We start from the raw sequence: 21,022 nt of genomic DNA on the forward strand, positions 1-21,022 counted from the left end.
GGCTTTTTCACATTTAACCTTATATGGTCTTTCTTATGTTCTATTTGAGGTATTAAATACTTTATTACAGTGTTTTTCAGTTTAATGGCAGTGTAGGTTTTTTTTTTTAAATCTAAGCTTTAATCACAAAATCACCTTTATAATCTCTACCATCTCTGCCTTCTCACTCATAGCACACTGCCCAAACCATTTCCAAGACACACACGTGCACTGAACAGAAAGCCACAGCCTTGCGTGCACTGTGCCATCATAAATGAGTCTTATCTTTATACAGACATGATGAGTTTACTCTCTAGGGTGAGCCAAGTCTGTTGACCTTTGCCTGGATCTTGGTCTGGGATAGGCCTGAAGCAGAAAGCCTCACGTGATGTGGTCTCCATCTTAGCAGGTGTGTCCGGGTAGAGGAGGAATCCTAAAAAGGGTGAAACATAGACTGTTGACTCTTGTTCCCCTTTTTTAACCCACTACTTTGGAGTGATTCCAGTTAGCACAGAACATGTAGCCCAACGCTGTTTCACAGTTTCTGAAATCTTTCCAGTTAGGTTTCTTTTTCACAGCTTGTTTACTTTGCATACAAATTCTATAAAATATGCGTAATGGCAGTGACAATTAATCATTCACACATACCTGATTTTTGTGACAACAAAACAAAGTTTTATTTCTGTCTGTTTATTTAGTGATGTGCACCGAGATTAAAGCGAGATCAGAAATAATGACGGTAATTTTGAATCCTTTTGTTATTTCTTGACTAGGACATTGTTTCTATTTCTGCTTTACTCTTTTCAGTGTTTGAACTTTCTTTCTTTTTTGAAAAAAAACGATGCAATGTTTTACTTTATTTCTTTCTTTGATCCCACTGGGAGCCGTGAAACTAATGGAGTTATTTGTGCAAGGGGAGGGAGGGTGGTGTGGGGGGTGATGAGTGCAGTGGTGGGAACAGAGCTTTGCTGACTGATACCTCCATGTTAACCCTGGAAAGACTTGAGAACATTTCCCAGCTTTTATTTTCATCTTCGTTCCCATTTGTGAAGCCTAAGATTCACTCTGTAATTTTAACTTTCTTCACCAGATGCAGAGGGTTTTTGTTTTTTGAAATTAGTTTTGTCATGCCGCTCGCTCCCTTTTTTTAAAAAAAACATTCGAAAAACAAAAAGAAGCACCACGAGATTCAGAGGTTCGGTAGACCTTGTACCGAGACATACTCAGTATGTGGGTTAAGAGAACAACAGATAAAAATTGGGGGAAATTCGATAAAAAGGATAAAAAAAATAACACTCACATACTGAAAATGCACAACATAGTGGTAAAAGTCTCAGACAAATAGGGTTTAAAATGACGTCTTCTGCCAACACCTCAGATTATAGTTGCCATATATTATAGTAAGTGATTTGCAAGCTTGTGAGGAATTTACAATAAACAAAAAAACACCTTAAAAAGGATTGCATCACTTAAGAGTTTTTCCATAAATATAAGACTACCTGCTGAAAAGTGCAGGCTCAAACAAGCCCTCTAATGTGAAAAAAGTAATGCTGGATTCATGTCAAAGACGCAGGGAACATTGCTGAGTACTAGCCAAATGCCCCAGGGTAACTACTGAATGGGAAACTTGTCATTTTCTCTTCCCCCCTTCTTTTTTTCCATTCCTTTCTTGGCTTGGTGTGTCACTTAACACTGCTGTGGTCAAATTTATTTTGCCATCATCACACTTGGTACTGTGCAGCCACCCTTGCAAGACATTTAAACGCATTAACTTTGGAAACAAGGCTTAGCTCGGCACTTCTAGCTTACGGGTGCTGATATTTTATGTCTGTCTGTCAGCAAGACAAACTACCAAGTCAAGCTTGGTGGACAGGTGAAGCGAATCCAGATCACTTTTATTTTAAATTCAAAAACAGATCGTTGGCTTTAGTGGAGAATGGAGTCTCTGCCAACTTTCTAGTTTACTTATTACCTAGTTGAATCAGTTTTTAAAAACTGGTCATCCAGCCTTTATTTTAATATTACTTGTAAAAATTCTCATTTTGGAGCATATTCCCTTTTAAACCTGTCTGACTGAACTCACGGACCAAAGTTTCAGCATTCTGGTACTTCATCTGCTTTATTGTCCCAGCTGGTTACTGCTCTATCTGCCAGCCACCGGTGAACAACAGAACACCATGACTACTGCAGTAAACAAGCTTTAAGAAGCTCTTTGTATAAGCGGGCACACAAACACTCACAGTGCAGAGAAATATAGGAAGTAGAAAGCTTATGTGTTTTTTAAAAGGAAGGTAAGCATTACAGTCACAATGCCCTCCATTTTAAATTCCATAGTTATTATTCTTGGATTTGGTAGTTTTTTTTTAAATTAAATTCTGATAGTTTTTTTGTCTTACTTTTTGTCTTACTTTTTAATGCATCTTTTCTAAAACTTTTTTAGGAGCAGACACCAAAGATTTAGAACATCGGGTGATGCCAGTGATCCAGGAACCAGCAGACAAAATGTTCTTTGAAAATGCCAGCCTGCAGCAACCACGTCGCCACCACGAATTCTTTCTGCGCAGTAGACCCTACAGGGGCGAACCACCAACAGTGGCAGGTAAAGTCCTGCTGCTCCTTCATACCAGCAACAGATAGAGTTACTTATGCTCTCAGATCCTCCACTGTCAGCTTTAATCATCTAAATTAGTGTTTGTAAAAAAAAGCTCAGTGGCAAAGGAAAAAAAGAAAGAAAGTTCAAACACTGAAAAGAGTAAAACAGAAATAGAAACAATGTCCTAGTCAAGAAATAACAAAAGGATTCAAAATTACCGTCATTATTTCTGATCTCGCTTTAATCTCGGTGCACATCACTAAATAAACAGACAGAAATAAAACTTTGTTTTGTTGTCACAAAAATCAGGTATGTGTGAATGATTAATTGTCACTGCCATTACGCATATTTTATAGAATTTGTATGCAAAGTAAACAAGCTGTGAAAAAGAAACCTAACTGGAAAGATTTCAGAAACTGTGAAACAGCGTTGGGCTACATGTTCTGTGCTAACTGGAATCACTCCAAAGTAGTGGGTTAAAAAAGGGGAACAAGAGTCAACAGTCTACGTTTCACCCTTTTTAGGATTCCTCCTCTACCCGGACACACCTGCTAAGATGGAGACCACATCACGTGAGGCTTTCTGCTTCAGGCCTATCCCAGACCAAGATCCAGGCAAAGGTCAACAGACTTGGCTCATCCTAGAGAGTAAACTCATCATGTCTGTATAAAGATAAGACTCATTTATGATGGCACAGTGCACGCAAGGCTGTGGCTTTCTGTTCAGTGCACGTGTGTGTCTTGGAAATGGTTTGGGCAGTGTGCTATGAGTGAGAAGGCAGAGATGGTAGAGATTATAAAGGTGATTTTGTGATTAAAGCTTAGATTTTAAAAAAACAAACCTACACTGCCATTAAACTGAAAAACACTGTAATAAAGTATTTAATACCTCAAATAGAACATAAGAAAGACCATATAAGGTTAAATGTGAAAATGCTGTTATAGACACAGAGCATCTGGAGGAGTGATATTGTTTTCTCTGCTGTGCAGTGAAATTCCTGCCACTCTTACTCACAGACACAGGATTGGATTGCCCTCAGCAGTAATTATTTGTGTATGTGTTCCCGTGTCCTTCACACAGCTCTGCGACATCCAAAGCAAATGATTTATATTCAGAAGAACATTTCATCTCATTTATGTATAAAGTATTATTCTCTCAAGATTAAAATGAAAAAAGCAAATAGTGTAATACATGGAGTATGATCAAGAAAGTAAGAAAGTTTATTTATGGAAAGTGTGATTACTGTTGATGAAATTCTGCCTTTAGCAAAGTTCTGATTACCCTTCAGCAGGCTGTAACACACAACAGGAATCTCACCATTCTCCTCCTGCATCCTCATGAAAAACAGGAAGAGGAAACAGACGCGAGGACAGAGAAGTGAGAGGGAATGAGCAAGAAGGCAACCGTGATCACATGTCAGCAGCAGCAAAAAACGAACAGGAAACAGCCCAGATGCAATCTCAGTATCAGAAAGACTTCCCTCCCCCATCCTCCTGCCACAGGAGGCGGACACCTGCTTTCCCGCAGCCTGACAACATTGGCATCAACCCTGCGTTCAGGTGAGAGCAGGTTTATCATCATCACAGTGTCCTTCATGTAGGGAGCAGCTACTCTGTGTCTGCGTGCTCTGATTCTTCTGATTCACAGGATCAACTTCAGCACGGTCCAAAGAGAGACTTACCCAGGCTGGCCCATCGTGAATGTCGGGTACGGTGGAAGGCAAAGACCAGCTAAGCATGACTTCTAAGCGGCAGTGGAAATCATCTTGCATGTTTGCATACATGCATGATTAATATTAAATGTCAAAGTCATATTTAACAAATGCTTGAAATTTGTCTTGTCCCAGCATGTATTCCCAATAATGATACAGTAATAAACACAAACCAGTGGAAAAAAGCCTCAGTTTTCAGTGTGTTTGACGTATATGTGTTTGCACTAACTTCATTGTCTCTTCTTATAAATAACACTATAATTGACAGCTTACTACTCAGAACATACTTGGAAATAAAAGTCAGTTCTACCTCTTGTTTTTTTCTGGTACATTAGAGAATTACCTTTTAATGAAATAAGAGATCCATTTCCCGTCATCTTTCATATTGATGACTTCAGAAATACTTGTGCACAGTTTAAGAATCCACCCAGTGACCCATAACCGAAAGCTGATTGACCTCACTGGGCAGGACCGAGGATCAGATGGCTGAGTAAGAGCTGAGTAAGCGTTTGATTCAAATTCCTGAGTTGCATGTATATGGAAAAAGGAGTAAATGTGTTTGAATACTGAGTTTTCTTCCCTCAAGTATAAATCTTGCACAACACATCCTTATCAACTCTGAAAACAGGGGTCACATGAGGCTACACTGGAAAACTACCCAACTTGGGAAATCTTAAACGTGTTGCAACACTTTGACAAACATTAACACCTTAGATTTCAAAACAATGACGAATTTTATTGTTTATGATATAATCTGATTTACAACTTTTTAAAAAGAAATGGGGCTGACAATGTGCTCTTAAACTTATGCTTTTTTTAAAAACAAAACAAAACTGCAAACTCATTTCACATTGTGAGTCACATATAGCCTTTGACCTTGAGTGTTCCGGACCAGCGAAACTTCCCTTTCTGTCAGTGAAAAGAAGTTTAACTACACATTTAATCCCTGGAATATCTTAATATCAGAAAAAGAAATGCAGTTTTGTTTGTCTCAGTTTATCTACATGATAAACAACATTCTGTAGTAAATAGGAAAAAAGTCTGATGGGACTTAAATTGCAAGAAATAAAATTTGAATTGTATATGTGGGGTAATAATATTTATGATAACTGTATAAAAATACAGTTCCGATTTCCCAAAGCAATCCAATTGGACTCTTAAGCAGTGATTCTGGCTCCTGGCGCTCATGTTTGACATCCGGGATGTAAGCCTCATTTGGCTGGACACCACCCGTATTGTAATTTTTTCGCTAGAATAAAGAGTTGTAAAAAAAACAACAACAACAACAACAACAACAAAACACAACAACCCTACTTTGTCATTCCTGAGACTTCCCTGAGAAGAACTGAATATGACAGCCACAGGCAGAGTCCTGATTACCATACAGTACAATCTGAAGAATATCAGCATACAAAAAAGTAACCTTTCACACAAACAGTTATCCAAGTCACACACTCATTCACTGTCCTCCTTTGAAAGCCTTCAGCTGTGCTTTGAACCATCCGTCAGTCTTGCAGTACCGCTGAAGTGCAGCCACATGCTTCATCTCCGGTCCCGGTGCCTGCTCCTGTCTCCGTGCCTGCGGTCATCCCACTCTCGGCCTCTGTCCCGGTCATCTCTCCTTCCTCTGTTGCCCCACTCTGCTGTTCTGTGTCGGTCCCGATCCTCTCTGGCTCTCCCGCTTGGTCTGTCCCACTCCCTCCCTCCACCACCACCACCGCCTCCTCGTTCCTGCACCGGGTCTACCCCGAGATTGATGGGTTTACGGAAAGGCCTGTCCCTGCCGCCGAACCGCAGCTGTCCGGATTCCTTTTTCCCTCCAAGCCCGCCGCCGAGCCGCCGCGGCACCCATCCTTTAAGAGTCCTCTCTTGCTCAAAATCCACGAACACTTCATGCTGGTCGACCACCAGCTTGTTGGCGTCCCGGCGGGCCCGGACCACAGACCGCTCCTCTTTGTACTCAATGAAGGCATATCCTTTGGAGAAACCCGTGACGATGTCCCGGACCAGCCGGAGCCGCTGGATGTCTCCGTACTTAGAGAACACTTTGTGTAGTTTATCTTCGGTTGTCTGTGGGTTCAAGCGGGACACAAAAAGCGTGAGCAGTGGGTCTCCAACGACGCCTTTGTTGGGCTTGTACCGGGCACCCATGGCCCTCCAGACCGCTCGATCATGGGGTTCCACGTCCGTGCCGTCGATGCTACCAGCTTTCAGCGGGTCGTACACCTTCGCTATCGGACTCCAGTCAGCCATTTTAAACTAGAACGATGGCACAGGAGACTGACGGGCTTTACAAACAGTTTTCAGGCCAATATATTTTCTGCATTAGTCGCTAATTACCCGTGAAACCATACCAAGCTTATTATTATTAATAATAATAAATAATACTTTTTATAAAAATAAAAAGTTTATAAATAAAACTTTTTATTCATTGCACAATACTGTCACTTTTTAAAAAAAAAATAATTTTATATAATTACACCATAATCAATAGCATAGATAGTGACAGATCAAAGGCAATAGCATTGTTGTGTTATTAAGCCATTGGTCTAACATGTGCAACCAGGACACCGATTCCTTGATTCTACAAATCATTCTTCCATAATTCTTTTTGATAGTGCTGGTGGAAAGTGCCTTAAAACTTTTACAGATGTTAGACTTAATCAGACATTGCCAGAAAAAACATTGGAGCCCAACCTGATTCCCTCACTGTGAGAGTCACATCATCCTGTCAGTGTATGCACTCCCTGATTAATATGGCAAGGAATGACTTATTTGAATGCCGCTTTTTTCACATCTCTGTAGGCCAGTCTTTTTGAGCTACACCACAGAACTCTCAAATGTGCATTTATCTTGTACACAAAACCCTCACAGCTATACCATACCATCAACAGTCAGCTGTGGACACTCTCGTTCAGCATTTGGTTGCTGTGCACTACATTTCATTTGGAGTCATGAGGGACACGTCTCTATTTCTATGTCCAGGACCAAAATATGTTGGTTGTAACAAGCGGTTATTTGAGTTACTGTTGCCTAATAAAATGGGTGGTAAGTGTATAAAATTATCTAAAAAGACTGAATGTCAAATGCTATCCAAGTTACAGGTGCCTGAACACTCTTGGGACAATGCATTACAAAAACATTCTTTAATAAAACACTGAAACCACAACAGCTTCTGCTCCACGGTGAATAACGTCTTACAAAAATTGTGAACATGCTTCACTTCATTTTTCTGTACAGTTCCATCTGATACACACGGTACAGTATCAAAAGGGTTTGGAAAGGTGAAACAAATTCTTCTATGTAGTTTATTTAAAAAAGAACTTTTGCTGCGTAGATGCATCTAGTCTTGTTGTTCTAACAGCATAAAAATTATACATAAAGGTTGAGCAGGTGTGCTCTTTAGCTCTGCTCCAGATTCATCATTTTCTGAAAGCCTTTACATATCCTCCACACTCCATTTATAGGCCGCTTCCTGCACAGCCTTTTTATCTGCCATCCTCTGGTAGCGTTTCTGTTCAAAACCATTTGACCTGCAAGACACAAATAAAATAACCCTATTAATTATGATACGACAACCTAAAAGGCCAAAGACAATCCATTCAATTAGGCACAAATTTAATATAGACGTGGAAAAATATGATCACAATTTCTTTACCATTAATGTGCAAAATGACAAACTGATGTGTGTATTAAAAACATTCAATATTAAACTACAAATCTGTCCTCAACAGTTTTCCTCTGTCACCGATGCACAAACTCTACCTGTCAACTCCATCCCAGCGGTACCCCGGTGGAATATTGAACCGGTTTGGAGGTGGAGCAGGGCCTTTATATCGAGGTTTCTCTACAAAAAATCAAAACAAACATACAAATAAATAAAAATACAAACAGTAGCAAAAACAAAACTGCTGCTATTTAAAAGCTTCTTACAAGGATTGACCTGGTGAAATAAAATAAAGTCATAAATAAAATAAAACATATGTAATGTTAAACACCTTGTGTTTTTGTGCCACGGTCCTTTTTACGCCTGAGCATTGCAGCCATAGGATCGCCTTCTCTTTCCTGTTCTCTCAACATGCGGTCAAGATCCTCATCGTCACGGTGACGTGCCAGTGGCTTCTGGGCTTCGTGCAGCGCGTCCTCAAGTTTCTGCTGATGCATCTGGCTCTGTGCCAACCTATACATACATTTTAACATAAACCATTGAACCACTTTTATAATTTTTTATGTGGATATAATCACATAAACTGTGATATTTGAAATGATCATGCACATTTACCCTTTTCCCCACTGAGCGTATTTCTCGTCTCTTGCCGCTTTTTCACCAGCTTTCTTTTTTTGTTCATCTCTCTCTGAATCCAGATCCCTCCTTTTGCCACTTTTGTCTCTGAAAATCGTCTGAGCGTTACGCGATTCATCTGGTCAAAGGGGATGAATGGGTAAGTATGTAGAAACTTCATTATTTAATTTTAGGACTAAATAAAATACGACAATATAGATGATAAGCTGAAATGAGATGCAAAGCTGTATGAAGCTCTTCCATCAATGGGTGTAAAAATATCTTAAGAGAGAAAAGTTGATGAAACCTTCAAGTGGCTGATTGTGTTTTTCTCTGCGTCTGTTCTCCTCTTGCTCTTTCCTTAAAACGTCCACAGAAACCAGGCCTGCCTTTCCACCAGATAGCATCCTTTGGCCCTGGTTATAAAAAAAAAAAGCCAATGAAAAATATAATAACATTTGAGTGAAATCAGATTTGACATTAATCTTTGTTCCAACACAGTCTGCTTACCTGTGACTGGCCTGGCCTACGAGGTGGTGACAAATCTCCATCCGAGTCCCTTCCACTCGGTGGCCGCACCCTGGGTGGAGACTGGTCAGAGTCTGAGCCCCGTTTAGTTTTTGAGGGCCTCCTTGGGGGAGATTGGTCGGAGTCTGAGGCGTTTCCCTTAAGGGGCCTTTTCCTCGGGGGAGACGGATCCGAGTCTGAATCATGTCTATTCTGACCCTTCTTAGCCACCGCTGACCGATGAGGATCCGGTGAGCGTTTTTTACTTAACAAGGATGAGCTGAGCTTGCTTTTGTTGGAGGCTGAATCTGACAAAGACACAGTTAATTTGTTAATTTTCATTTTGTAATGCCTTTTGAACAAAAATTAAAGATTTATTATAGATCAAGGTATGTCTTTAAAAGAAATTTAAATTCAAAACTCATGTTAAATGGGTCTCTGCTTTTCACTTTTATTCATATGCCACACCAGATTCCACTTTACAATTTAAATGGATCACTCACCTTTACTTTGCATTTTTTCTGACTTTCCTGAACACTGTCTTGGTGGTGACAAGTCTGGGGAGTCATGGCGTCTTCTCTTGGGAGGAGAGACATCTGGAGAGTCGTGAGGTCTAGTCCTGGGAGGAGAGACATCCGGAGAGTACTTCCGACTTCTCTTTGGTGGAGAGATGTCTGGAGAGTCATGCCGACGTCTCCTCGGAGGTGAGACATCTGGAGAGTCATGCCGGGTCTTTTTGACAGGAGAATCCCGTCCTCTTCTCTTTGAAGACAACTCGGGTGAGTCATGTCGACCTCTGCTTAATGAGCCAGCCTCTGTATTTTGATGTTCTTTTCCATTTCCTTCCTCTGTGTCATCATTTTGATCCACTTTTAGGAGAGGAAGTAAAACTATAGTAAACAACAGTCTTAACTTAATATTGCACAAATCCCCCCCCCCCTACTTCTGTGACTTCTTATTTACCTCCAATTACTTTCCATCTGTTGCTGGTCCTAAAAACTTCCATCTGTTTCACTTCCTCAGGTCGATCATCAATCACCTCAGCAATCTGAACAGTTAACAAAAGATTAAGTTTTAAAACAGAACTTGTTGATATAACAAAATTACCCAAACTACAAGCATACCCATTTAATACAATAGATTAGATTTCAGCATTAAGTAAATGGCCTGTATTTGTATAGCGCTTTACACGTTCAGTCATCCACCCATTCACACACACTGGTGATGACAAGCTAAATTGTAGCCACAGCTGCCCTGGGGCGCACTGACAGAGGCGAGGCTGCCGGTGTTCCAGATCTACTGGCGTTTAGATCAACTGGCGTTAGTCGAACAGATGTGTGGCAGACTTGCGTTTCAGGAGCTGCTACCTACAGACCAGCAAAAAAACGCCAAATGTGTTATCTGTGACACTTGTGAGGTTATCTCAAACACACTCCATCAGTCTTGATGCTGTTGAACAACAAAATGTTTAAAAATGTGGCGAGTTTACCTGGTGATATCCTCATGCGCGACGCGATCGCGAAAACAGCAAACAAGTAATACCATGCCAATGTTGTTCACAGGACACAAAGAGTAAACGATCGGGAGACTCTTGTCGTCGTTATCATTCCCCTTGCACGGTTTGTTTCTCCGAATTCAGCGTTTTTGCTTCACAACTAAAGCGAGTAGTTTACTTTGTGCACTAACATGGACTCGAGTCAACCAGTGCCACCTCTGGCCAAGTGCCACAGCCTACAGCCAGATCAACTTGTGACACACATCTGCACCACGTTTGAATTCGTTTCATGCACAATACATTTGTACCTTTCAATTGTGTCTGTTTGTGCGTCATGCAAATAAACCTTTGAAATGAATGAAATGAATCAGAATCAGAATCAGAATACTTTATTAATCCCTGGGGGAAATTATTTTTTGTTACAGTGCTCCATTTTAAACCAACATTAAGACAAGACAGACAATACACTAACTAAGAATAGTACAATATATACATATATACACATACATACTTCACTCATAAATAAATAGTTGGAAAAGAAACATGTGTAGTTGTAGCAGCAAACAGTGTGTTAAGTGGATGCGTTGTACAGGGAGATGGCCACAGGCAGGAATGATTTCCTGTGTCGTTCAGTGGTGCTTTTCGGTAATCTCAGTCTCTCACTGAACGTGCTCCTGTGACTGACCAGCATGTCATGGAGTGGGTGGGAGGTGTTATCCAACATTGTCTTTATCTTGGACAGCATCCGCCTCTCCGACACCACCTTGAGGGTGTCAAGCTCCATCCCCACAACATTACTGGCCTTACGGATTAGTTTATTAAGTCTGTTGGCATCTGCGACCCTCAGCCTGCTCCCCCAGCATGCAACAGCATAGAGGATCGCACTGGCCACAACAGACTCATAGAAAATCCTCAGCATTTTCTGGCATATGTTGAAGGACCTCAGTCGCCTCAAAAAATAGAGATGACTCTGGCCCTTCCTGTAAAGTGCTGTGGTGTTTTTAGCCCAGTCCAGTTTATTGTCAATGTGTACTCCAAGGTATTTATAGTCCTCCACAATGTCAACACTGACCCCCTGGATTGAAACAGGGGTCAAGTGTTTCCTGGTCTTCCTGAAGTCCACGATCAGTTCCTTGGTCTTTGCCACGTTGAGCTGCAGATGATTCTGCTCACACCACGTGACAAAGGAGTCGACCACAGCCCGGTACTCTGTCTCATCATCCCTGCTGATGCATCCAACCACCGCAGAGTCATCAGAAAACTTCTGAAGATGGCAGGTCTCTGTGCAGTGGCTGAAGTCTGTGGTGTAGAGGGTGAAGAGGAAGGGGGAGAGGACAGTCCCCTGTGGTGCCCCTGTGTTGCTGATCACCTTGTCAGACACACACTGTGGGAGACGTACATATTGTGGTCTTCCTGTCAGGTAATCAACAATCCAGGACACCAGAGAAGCATCCACCTGCATCGCTGCTAACTTATCACCCAGGAGGGTCGGCCTGATGGTGTTGAAAGCACTGGAAAAGTCAAAAAAACATGACCCTCACAGTGCTCGCCGGCTGGTCCAGATGGGTGTAGACACGATTGAGCAGGTAGATGATGGCATCCTCAGTTCCGAGACGAGGCTGATAAGCGAACTGAAGGGGATCCAGATGTGGTCTTACAATGGGTCGCAGCTGGTCCAGGATGAGCCTTTCCAGGGTCTTCATGATGTGGGAGGTCAGTGCCACGGGCCTGTAATCCTGGGGGCCACTGGGACGTGGCGTCTTTGGTACAGGGACGAGGCATGATGTCTTCCACATCACTGGGACCCTCTGCAGACTCAGACTCAGCATAAACAGTTTATGAAAGACTCCACTCAGCTGGGGGGCACAGGTCTTGAGGACGAGGGGACTCACTCCATCTGGTCCAGCAGACTTGCCTGAGTGAAGTCTCCTCATTTGCATCTCAACCTGGTATTGAGTGAAGGTGATGGGTGGGGGAGGGGTGTCAGGAATCTCAAGGGAGGCAACATGTGAAGAGAGAGGCTGGCACAGTGGTGTGGCTCTGGATTCCAGGCTGACTACAGGTGAGGTTGTGGGGGTGGGAGCAGACACTGTGGTGTCGAATCTATTGAAAAACAGATTCAACTCATTGGTGGATGCTTCTCTGGTGTCCTGGATTGTTGATTACCTGACAGGAAGACCACAATATGTACGTCTCCCACAGTGTGTGTCTGACAAGGTGATCAGCAACACAGGGGCACCACAGGGGACTGTCCTCTCCCCCTTCCTCTTCACCCTCTACACCACAGACTTCAGCCACTGCACAGAGACCTGCCATCTTCAGAAGTTTTCTGATGACTCTGCGGTGGTTGGATGCATCAGCAGGGATGATGAGACAGAGTACCGGGCTGTGGTCGACTCCTTTGTCACGTGGTCTTTATCTTGACACTAATATTTCTAATATTTCTTGACACTAATATTTCTTGACACTAATGACACTAATATTTCACTAGTTTTGTAACATCACATGTCGTTAGCGTAGTCTGTCTGTGTCTTTTCTCTGCGAACAAACATTTTAGAGTTGGTTGTTATATACAGTCTGTATAAGTGTGGTTAATCTAATAAACATTTGTAAGGAGATGGCAGTTACTGTGAATGTACAGCAGTTACACAGTGATTAGTAATAAATGACCCTGACAATCTCATTCATTCTTGTAGATTGAATGCACCTTCTGTGGAAAGTGGTACCACACAGAGTGTGTGGACTTCCCCTGTGCAGAAGGCGACTACAAATGTTGTGCATGCTAAATAAACAGAAAAAAGTGATCCCTGTTGTCTTTGCTTACTCATTGTTTTCAGTGTTGACAATCCACATTGCTGGCATTGCATCTTTCAACATGTTTGTGGGTAGATCTGGATGTACCAGGGGTAAGTGCAGCCACTCAGCCTCTACTCACTGTGATCATAGCAGCAGGTGTAGATGCGTCACAAGTTAATCTAGTAGAAGGCTGTGGTACTTGGCCACAAGTGGCAGCAGTGGACTGACCTCCATTTGAAACTGCTCCAGCTGCTGTGTGATAGTGTATCTGCTACAAATTGAAGATCATATGGAAGTTTTGGAAATTAACCCTTGTATTATGTTGAAAAACAAAAAAGTGACATTGATTTTGTTGCGGGTCATTTTGACCCGTACTGTGTAAATCCACTCAGAATTGTCAAGAAACTGCAATAAAACAATAGCAACTTTATTTTCCATTAGATAAACATGTAGAGCACAGACATACAACAGTTAGACTTTCCATGACTATTTTAGGAACAATTTGGTTTTTCGTTCTTACAAACACGTATTTTGAACTTGCCCAGCGTTCTCAGTTTTTCAGTGCTCAACATTTTCGATTTTGTCCACATGATGGACAGAATGTAACTGTGTGCTTTCTGCAGATGTATTTCTTGCATTTCTCACAAAGAGTGCTTGTTTTCAAACAGGAATCTTCCTAACTAAGATTTAAAACAAAAGATTTCTACGTCTCCTCCAGTCTCACAAACAGAACCAAGCGACACACCTGAGTCACTGACTTTCTTAAATCCACTCACTCTCACTGGCTCTGTTTATTACTAATCACTGTGTAACTGCTGTAAATTCACAGTAACTGCCATCTCCTTACAAATCTTCATTGGATTAACCACACTTATACAGACTGTATATAACTACCAACTCTCCAGCCATGTTGATGGATTGCCTATATTGGCTGGAAATATTAATTTCCAGAGAAAGGACACAGACAGACGATGCTTACAGGATGTGATGTGACAACACTAATGAAATATTGACGTGTCATATTTGTCCAAGGCGTATTTCATTGTTATGGAAAAAGAGAATATCAAAATCATGATGACCAATTGGAGTGGTGATTTCTATGACTTTGTGTATATCATTTGGAATTTTGTACAAATGTAGGCCAATAAGGAATATATGATATCATTTCATTCTTTTCAAACAGACACAATTGAAAGGTACAAATGTATTGTGCATGAAACACTGGGTTTAACAAAAACAACAACATTATCAGTACCCTCAGGTGAGGAAGTACCTTGTTCATGTGTGGTGGCAGCTGGGGACCTATGAAGCCAACACTGTTGTGATGCATGGTGGCGATGGTGCGTGGGATCACCACCGGCTGGGGAGATGACTGACCAGATATGCCAGCGTTATGGTTCAAGTGGCTGTAGTCCCCAGTTTTTCCCACATCTGTGCACCTGATGACATGGAAAAAAGAATATTAACCATGACAAAGCATCAACATTATTAACATTAGGTTATAATAATACATTTTCTACAAGAAAAGTGGGAATAAACATGTCTACATTATTAAATAATGATGGGAAAAGTTCTACTGAAGGAATAAGCCTAGAATGTTTAAAAATACCGATGTTTACTCACTTGATGTAGAAGAGGACATAGGCCTGCTGGTTGAGAACAGTGCTAATGTCACTGACTGACACGGACGAGTCATTCATCTGAAACCACTGCTCATTGCTGGCCTGTGAGACAGAATGAGAGAGATGTGACACAGCAGATTCAGTTTCTGAATTGAATTTGAGCTAAAAAGAAGAATCTTATGGTTATATAGGGGTCTTTTTTTTCTTTCTTTCAATGCATACAAAGTATTTTTCTCTGTTTGCATCCAGTTTTCTGCTGAAATGTGTTGTTTATGGTGTGTGTTTGTTTGTACTACGCAACAGCAGCATTCAAACAGATTCGGGCACAGCCAGTACCTTAATATAGCAGAAATAGTGTCCAGCATGACAACTCAATCCAGAGTGAACCAGCACAGCATACAGCCTGTAGAGCTGGGGCTCCCCGTGGGACTGAGACATGAAGGGCCGCAGATCCAGATGCTCCAAATACTTCACATCCTGATGACCACCAAACAAAAAAATTCAAACATTACATGCAAATATCCTGTTTTATAATAAAACAAAGCATCTGTCATGTATCTTTATGACTTAAGCAGACACTATTGGCCATTTACCTTTGTGATTTTGCCTCCACTGAAGTCTGCAAAGCGTTTGAGTGAGATGGTGAGCACATTGGCGCTGCGATGGATTGTGAATCTTTTTGAGGCCGTTACCATTTTGTTGCACCTGAAGGAAACAAACATTCAGCTTGTTGACAAAAATCACACCTAAACACTAAAACTCATCATGGTTTGGCATCTCTTTGACTTACTTGGTGCATTTGTAAGCATTTTCGCCACCCAGCTGTTCTGGCTTGACAAACTGCTCCAGAGCTTTGGAGACATTTGGAGCAGTCTATATAAACAGAGAGAGAGAGGAAAAACCTCACACTCCATAATGCAGAGAATACATAGTAGCAACGTCACTTTGAATGTTGTCCAATTACCTTAATTTCCAGAGTGATATCCAGAAAAGGGTCAAATGTATCTGAGACAGCTTTGCAGTTTAAACATTTAACTGAAACAGAAATCAGTGCTATGAGTATCACACAAGCTGTAAGACATAAAAAGACAAATAAAAGAAAAATAAATCAAACCTTAAAAAACAGTGACTTACCTCTGGATCTTAGGTACCCGCCAAACACTTGATGGATGAAAGAGGTTGCCTGCGTTTGCCTGTCCAATCTATAATAAAAAGATAAAGCACAAAAGTTAACTAATAAGGACAGTGCAACAATTAACTGACTGACCATTTATTTTTTAGCATTTTGGAACCAGACGATCACTTTACAGTATTCAAGTAGCAGAAAAGACAATAGGAGGAATTGGAGCACGATTAATTACTTAAGAGGCCCTCTGCTGCTACACGGGAAGAATTGATTTGATGAGAATTGACACTTTAGGTTCTTAAAAAAATAAATGAATTAATAAATTATTTTTAGGAGTCTAACAAGAAGCACAACACTCAGCCCAGTGCATCTGTTAAACGTGTAGTTTTGGTTAAATGTGCACATAGACTTCGAAGCTCTATAGTAACACATAGAAAAACCTGGATTTTCTGAATTTTGCTGCTGCAATAATAGCACTAATGCCATTAGGGTGAATAAGAGATGACCTGAGGGGTTGAGTGCTCCTGCTCACACTGCTTACCCTGTTGCCTCAGAAGAAATCTATACTAGACACTAAGTCTGGCAGCTCTCTCCCATAATCCCAGACACCTGTTTTACTACACGTTTAAGCCGCTTCTGATCTTTTCAAGCCCTGTTACCAAAGCAAGCTACCACACCCAGTGTAAGAATACTTTCTGTGTTGGAGCAATCAAGTTCATTAAAAAACTTGATAAAATAATGAGGTATTATATCAAGTGGCTTGCCTAGTATGTAAACTGAGGTGTCAGTCAGGCAAGAGACTGAGGAATCTGCATTTCGGAAAAATACTCTCAGCAATTGAAGCATTAATAGTTAAAAGGAACTAGTATAAACTGCACTTCCTGAAAAACAGGATAAAGGATTTATTTCATATTCTCCTACTGTCACGGTATTACCTGTACGTAGCTAATTATGGATCTTACTACATAATAAAGTGCAAACACTGTCAAGCCCAAGTAAAAATATTTTTGTGTGTTTAACTTGTTTAGAATGCATGCAATGTAAAATGACACTCACTTGGTTCCAGGTAAGCAGGACCTTTGCATAGCATCCACTGTGCACCGCAGGAATTCATGAGCATCTTCCTGGCTTCCATAGCGGAAGTGGTTTGCAATCCCTGTGTGAGGGGAACGAGGAAAAACAGAACCAAAAAACAAAGCAGGAGGTGAATTATTGTAAATGCAAGTTTACACTTATTTAAAAACAGAATTCAAAATCCCTCCAGATTATTTCCCTCCAAAATTACAAACGGTAAACAGTCACACAGCGCCTCCTATCATTAAAATATAGATAAACACTTTGCACAGAGCACAGCATCAACAGTCATCCACTTACACCCAAGCTCATTGAGTACACCAATGGGCTTAATGACATTCCCAGAGTTGGCAAAAACCTGAATGATGTGGTTTTCCATGGTACACATCATACAGAACCCTGGCTCATGACCTGCAGCAGAGACAGAGACAAAATACTGAGTGAGTAAGGAGTGATACAATGTGAGAATCAGCGCAGGACTGCGTAACACCACTGTTGGTGAAATAAACGTACATGTTTTGGAGTGCTCCCGCGTCAGCATGTAGTTTGCTAAAGGAGGGGTGTAGCTGAGACACTGCAGGGCTGAGTTGAGGAAGCAGGTGTTCCCCATGTTCTGGAGGCCTGCACCAATGAGGTGAACCTGGGCCCACTTTAGGCTGAGCCGATCTGGTGAGAACAGCACCTTCTGGGGCAAGTCAATTCCATCGCCACTGCTCATCACTGACACACAGAGCCACAATTATTACTAAAAATCTGTTTCAATACATTTTAAAAAGGACATAATTTAATGCTACCTTACTTATACAACCACACAATGGCACATGGCAAAGTCATGTCAGGACATCACAGTAATAGCTACAACTATTAACAGTTATATAATGTGATTCTGGCCACTGTGAAAAACTCCTAAACAGGCTCAGGAAGAAAGATACGACAATTTGCCTTCTCCTTTGTTTCTGCTAAACAAGTTGGGCTGCCGGTCTTTATATAAAAACAGCAATTGCATCACGAGCTGAAGTGACTGATCATGCAAAGCTGGATGCATTACATAACTGGATGAATGAACGGAGAAGGGAAGCAGCAACACAACACCCACAAAAGCAGTTGTCAAACTTGTGTGAAAGCAGAAGCAAAAAGATTAGCTGTATGTTACTAAAACCAATTCTGACAAATATGGGTAAATAATGGCTAAAAAGTGTGGTTCCATATTTGCTAAAACAGGTTGGAAAACTATTCTGTCTGACAATAAAAATCTTCAAACAGCTTAAAAAGACATTTTGAAAAAAAGCCAGGCTTTGCTCTGACCTTGGTCCTTGGGCCGGTCCACAGAGGAGGGTGTACTGTTGTACACAGCAGCTCCAGGTCCGAGTCCGGCTGACTCGTGGTCAGACTTTTCTGAAGATCTGTCAACTATGGTCATTGTTCATAGCTGCATTGGGAACATAGACACATACGTTTATGAACTCAAAACAAAACAAAACAAAAAAACAACAACTCATTGTTATTTTGGAAAAAGGGAAAGGGAAAGAAAACTTAAATACTACATCAATCCTACACTGGTTAGGTAGCAGTACAGTGAGTTTGGACAACAACAACTAAATACAAAAGCCACATTAATAGATTATACCCAATTTCGCTGTGCAAGAAACTGCACAATGACAATAAAAAGCTCTAAGTCTCTTATAGCTTATAGTTAAATAACGCTATATTAAACACTGCCCTCATACCATCGCCTAAACTTTCAGCAAACAAGTATCAGAAATTGTGTTAGATTGGATGATTTGTTTACATTCAAAAACAGACTAGCATAAGTGAGGGCCAAATATTAGTTTTTGACCGTTTGTTTTTATTTGAATCATCTTGTCAGATTCCTTTTAAATAACAAACACCAGGAGACAAGAGTAACTTTTGACATCTAATTTAACTCTGTCCAACTAACAAACTTAAAATATCGACAAAAATTAGTGTTTAGAAAACTCAAGAGGGGAAATGCCAGATAACCCACTCAACCGAGGAAATTTCCAAGTCGGAAGCACGTTTACAACAGCTGTTCCCTCCCACCTGCTCTTACAGAGTGGCTCACATTGGCTAAATGACGGCTGCTAGGCCTTTAACACGCAGCGTCGCAAAACCTCAAGAAAACACACAAAAAACCCTGATCATATCAGACGGAGAGCAAGTTGAGAGCTTACCAGTCTTGTCGAATTCCGAGATGGAATGACGCGCACTTAAAGAAGATGCAAAAACCATGGAAACCACACAAACATATTAAGGATTGTACATTAACATAAAGCTGTTGTACACACACACACACATATGAAGAGAGAGAGAGAGTATGCATAGTATGCAAACGGCTACCAAACAGCCATCATAATTCGTCATACAATGAGAACAGAACAAATCAACAATTGACAATGACTAATTAATATTAAAATCTTTAACATAATGTATTGTTTGGAGTTTAGTCCGTTACTGTTACTATTTTTACCATTTCTTCTTGGAGCAACTGTAATGCACATAATTTCCTTAGGGATTAATAAAGTATTCTGATTCTGATTGTTTCAGGATGACCTGCCATTATCCAATGACACATCTGCTTACCTGTATCTTTTGCTCGTTTCTCCTCCTCTTCTTTTCTCTTTTTTCTAAACTGAGGACCTGATGGCTTTGAACTTTTCTTGTCCACCTTCCATTGGTTTTAATTTTGCACTGCAGTATGAACACCCATCCCTCAACCCAAGGATCACCACAACATGATCTAACACACCTACACCTTAGTTCACAGATTCACTTTGTCTAGGGTGCATTTCTGAGATTTCACACAACCCAGGATTCAAATCATGAATACATAATGGGCTTGGATTTACATCATTATGAATGAAATGCGCTCTATTTGGAAGCAGCTGCCCCCTCCTCCCCTTTCGGTTGTGTGTGAGACTTTAAATCATCAAACTGTAAATTTTAAATTGTTGATTCCTTTATCCCTAGTCCTAAAGTGTATATTTATTTTCTTACTCTTCTTATATATATTGTTTGTTTACTTGCACTGCTGTAACTGGAGCTTAGTCGTCTCGTTGTTCAGTCTGACGTCACTAGCCGTGTCTGGGCCTAAACTCCGCTGCAGGTCCATATATCACACATCACTATGGCATTACTGAGAGTTGAAAAACTGTCTAAAGTCTTTCATCTTTAATAAAATGATCAGCGTTCTGCTCTACCAGGTTGTAACAATTGAGTTTAACATCCAGGCATCCGTGAAAATGGAATTTATGACATTTAACGGAGTTAGAAGTTAGCAGGAAGTTAACTCGCTAGCTTCTATCTAAATACAATATAGCATGTCCTGACTGCAGGGTTTTGGAAACAAATGAAAACGTACAGCTCTGCTATCACTTCCAACATAAATGAAGACAGAAAGCTAAACAGCAGTGACGTTTGTAGGGTTACTGAAGTTTGGCTAGCTGGTATATAATGATGTGCTACGTGACCGCTAGCAACACAGCTATGTTAGCATAATATAAACAAGCTAACTTTTTTTCCACTAGATAAAAGTTTACGTGAGTGTTCTCGGTGGTCAGGAACAAATGTAATCGCATGGCAGGATGCTGTAAAAGGACCAAACTTCAGCCAGGAGAACAACTGAGATAACCCATCCACAATACGAGGTTAGTCATTCATGTATTGCTGCATGGGCTGGGCTGTAGTTACATCCTAAGGTTTTAAAAATTGAGCTTAAATAAATGATTAGCGGTAATAAAAGCCGAGGGAGGTCAACAGTGATCACTGACTGTTTTAGGAGCTTTTTGAGATTAAATAGAAGAAAATACAAAACATTAA

At 40.9% G+C, this 21,022-nt stretch overlaps 3 protein-coding genes across 4 annotated transcripts; 1 reads left to right on the plus strand and 2 right to left on the minus strand.

The window, feature by feature from the left end:
* The first annotated feature begins 903 nt into the window (after positions 1-903).
* On the plus strand, positions 904-4,820 carry si:dkeyp-69c1.9. Its single transcript, XM_040033092.1, has 5 exons — positions 904-2,270; positions 2,420-2,578; positions 3,097-3,192; positions 3,921-4,131; positions 4,220-4,820. The coding sequence occupies exons 2-5, from the start codon at positions 2,452-2,454 to the stop codon at positions 4,317-4,319; spliced, it is 534 nt and encodes a 177-aa protein (XP_039889026.1). The 5' UTR covers positions 904-2,270; positions 2,420-2,451; the 3' UTR covers positions 4,320-4,820.
* Positions 4,821-4,998: 178 nt separating this feature from the next.
* LOC120734329 (U11/U12 small nuclear ribonucleoprotein 35 kDa protein-like) lies at positions 4,999-6,633 on the minus strand. The gene has a single exon (XM_040033090.1). The coding sequence runs from the start codon at positions 6,534-6,536 to the stop codon at positions 5,826-5,828; it is 711 nt and encodes a 236-aa protein (XP_039889024.1). The 5' UTR covers positions 6,537-6,633; the 3' UTR covers positions 4,999-5,825.
* A 1,082-nt stretch (positions 6,634-7,715) lies between these two features.
* On the minus strand, positions 7,716-19,392 carry LOC120734332 (BUD13 homolog). 2 transcript variants are annotated; one of them, XM_040033093.1, is made up of 20 exons: positions 19,378-19,392; positions 18,491-18,614; positions 17,699-17,905; positions 17,486-17,596; positions 17,168-17,267; positions 16,120-16,187; positions 15,950-16,020; positions 15,776-15,858; positions 15,579-15,690; positions 15,322-15,462; positions 14,987-15,087; positions 14,637-14,802; positions 10,036-10,120; positions 9,576-9,941; positions 9,076-9,380; positions 8,873-8,981; positions 8,566-8,704; positions 8,282-8,463; positions 8,049-8,130; positions 7,716-7,816 (listed from the first exon to the last, which is right to left on the minus strand). In XM_040033093.1, exons 2-20 carry the CDS (start codon positions 18,603-18,605, stop codon positions 7,723-7,725), a joined length of 2,637 nt encoding a protein of 878 aa, XP_039889027.1. In that variant the 5' UTR covers positions 18,606-18,614; positions 19,378-19,392; the 3' UTR covers positions 7,716-7,722. The 2 variants fall into 2 exon arrangements, with proteins under 2 accessions (XP_039889027.1, XP_039889028.1); XM_040033094.1 differs by lacking the exon at positions 19,378-19,392 and having other exon boundaries at positions 18,491-18,632.
* Positions 19,393-21,022: the final 1,630 nt, after the last annotated feature.

Source organism: Simochromis diagramma, unplaced genomic scaffold (assembly GCF_900408965.1).
Source record: "Simochromis diagramma unplaced genomic scaffold, fSimDia1.1 OVJJ01000216.1, whole genome shotgun sequence".
Lineage (NCBI taxonomy): Eukaryota > Metazoa > Chordata > Actinopteri > Cichliformes > Cichlidae > Simochromis > Simochromis diagramma.

Bases quoted from the DNA above. Each gene is read 5' to 3' on its own strand.
- LOC120734329 (XM_040033090.1), bottom strand. From the start codon at position 6,536: ATGGCTGACTGGAGTCCGATAGCGAAGGTGTACGACCCGCTGAAAGCT.
- si:dkeyp-69c1.9 (XM_040033092.1), top strand. From the start codon at position 2,452: ATGCCAGTGATCCAGGAACCAGCAGACAAAATGTTCTTTGAAAATGCC. The intron at 2,579-3,096 runs GTAAAGTCCTGC...CACCCTTTTTAG, and splicing joins CGAACCACCAACAGTGGCAG to GATTCCTCCTCTACCCGGAC. The intron at 4,132-4,219 runs GTGAGAGCAGGT...TCTGATTCACAG, and splicing joins GGCATCAACCCTGCGTTCAG to GATCAACTTCAGCACGGTCC.
- LOC120734332 (XM_040033093.1), bottom strand. From the start codon at position 18,605: ATGACCATAGTTGACAGATCTTCAGAAAAGTCTGACCACGAGTCAGCC. The intron at 10,121-14,636 runs GTACTTCCTCAC...TTAACTGTTCAG, and splicing joins TGCCACCACACATGAACAAG to ATTGCTGAGGTGATTGATGA. The intron at 9,381-9,575 runs GTGAGTGATCCA...TGTCTTTGTCAG, and splicing joins AGAAAAAATGCAAAGTAAAG to ATTCAGCCTCCAACAAAAGC.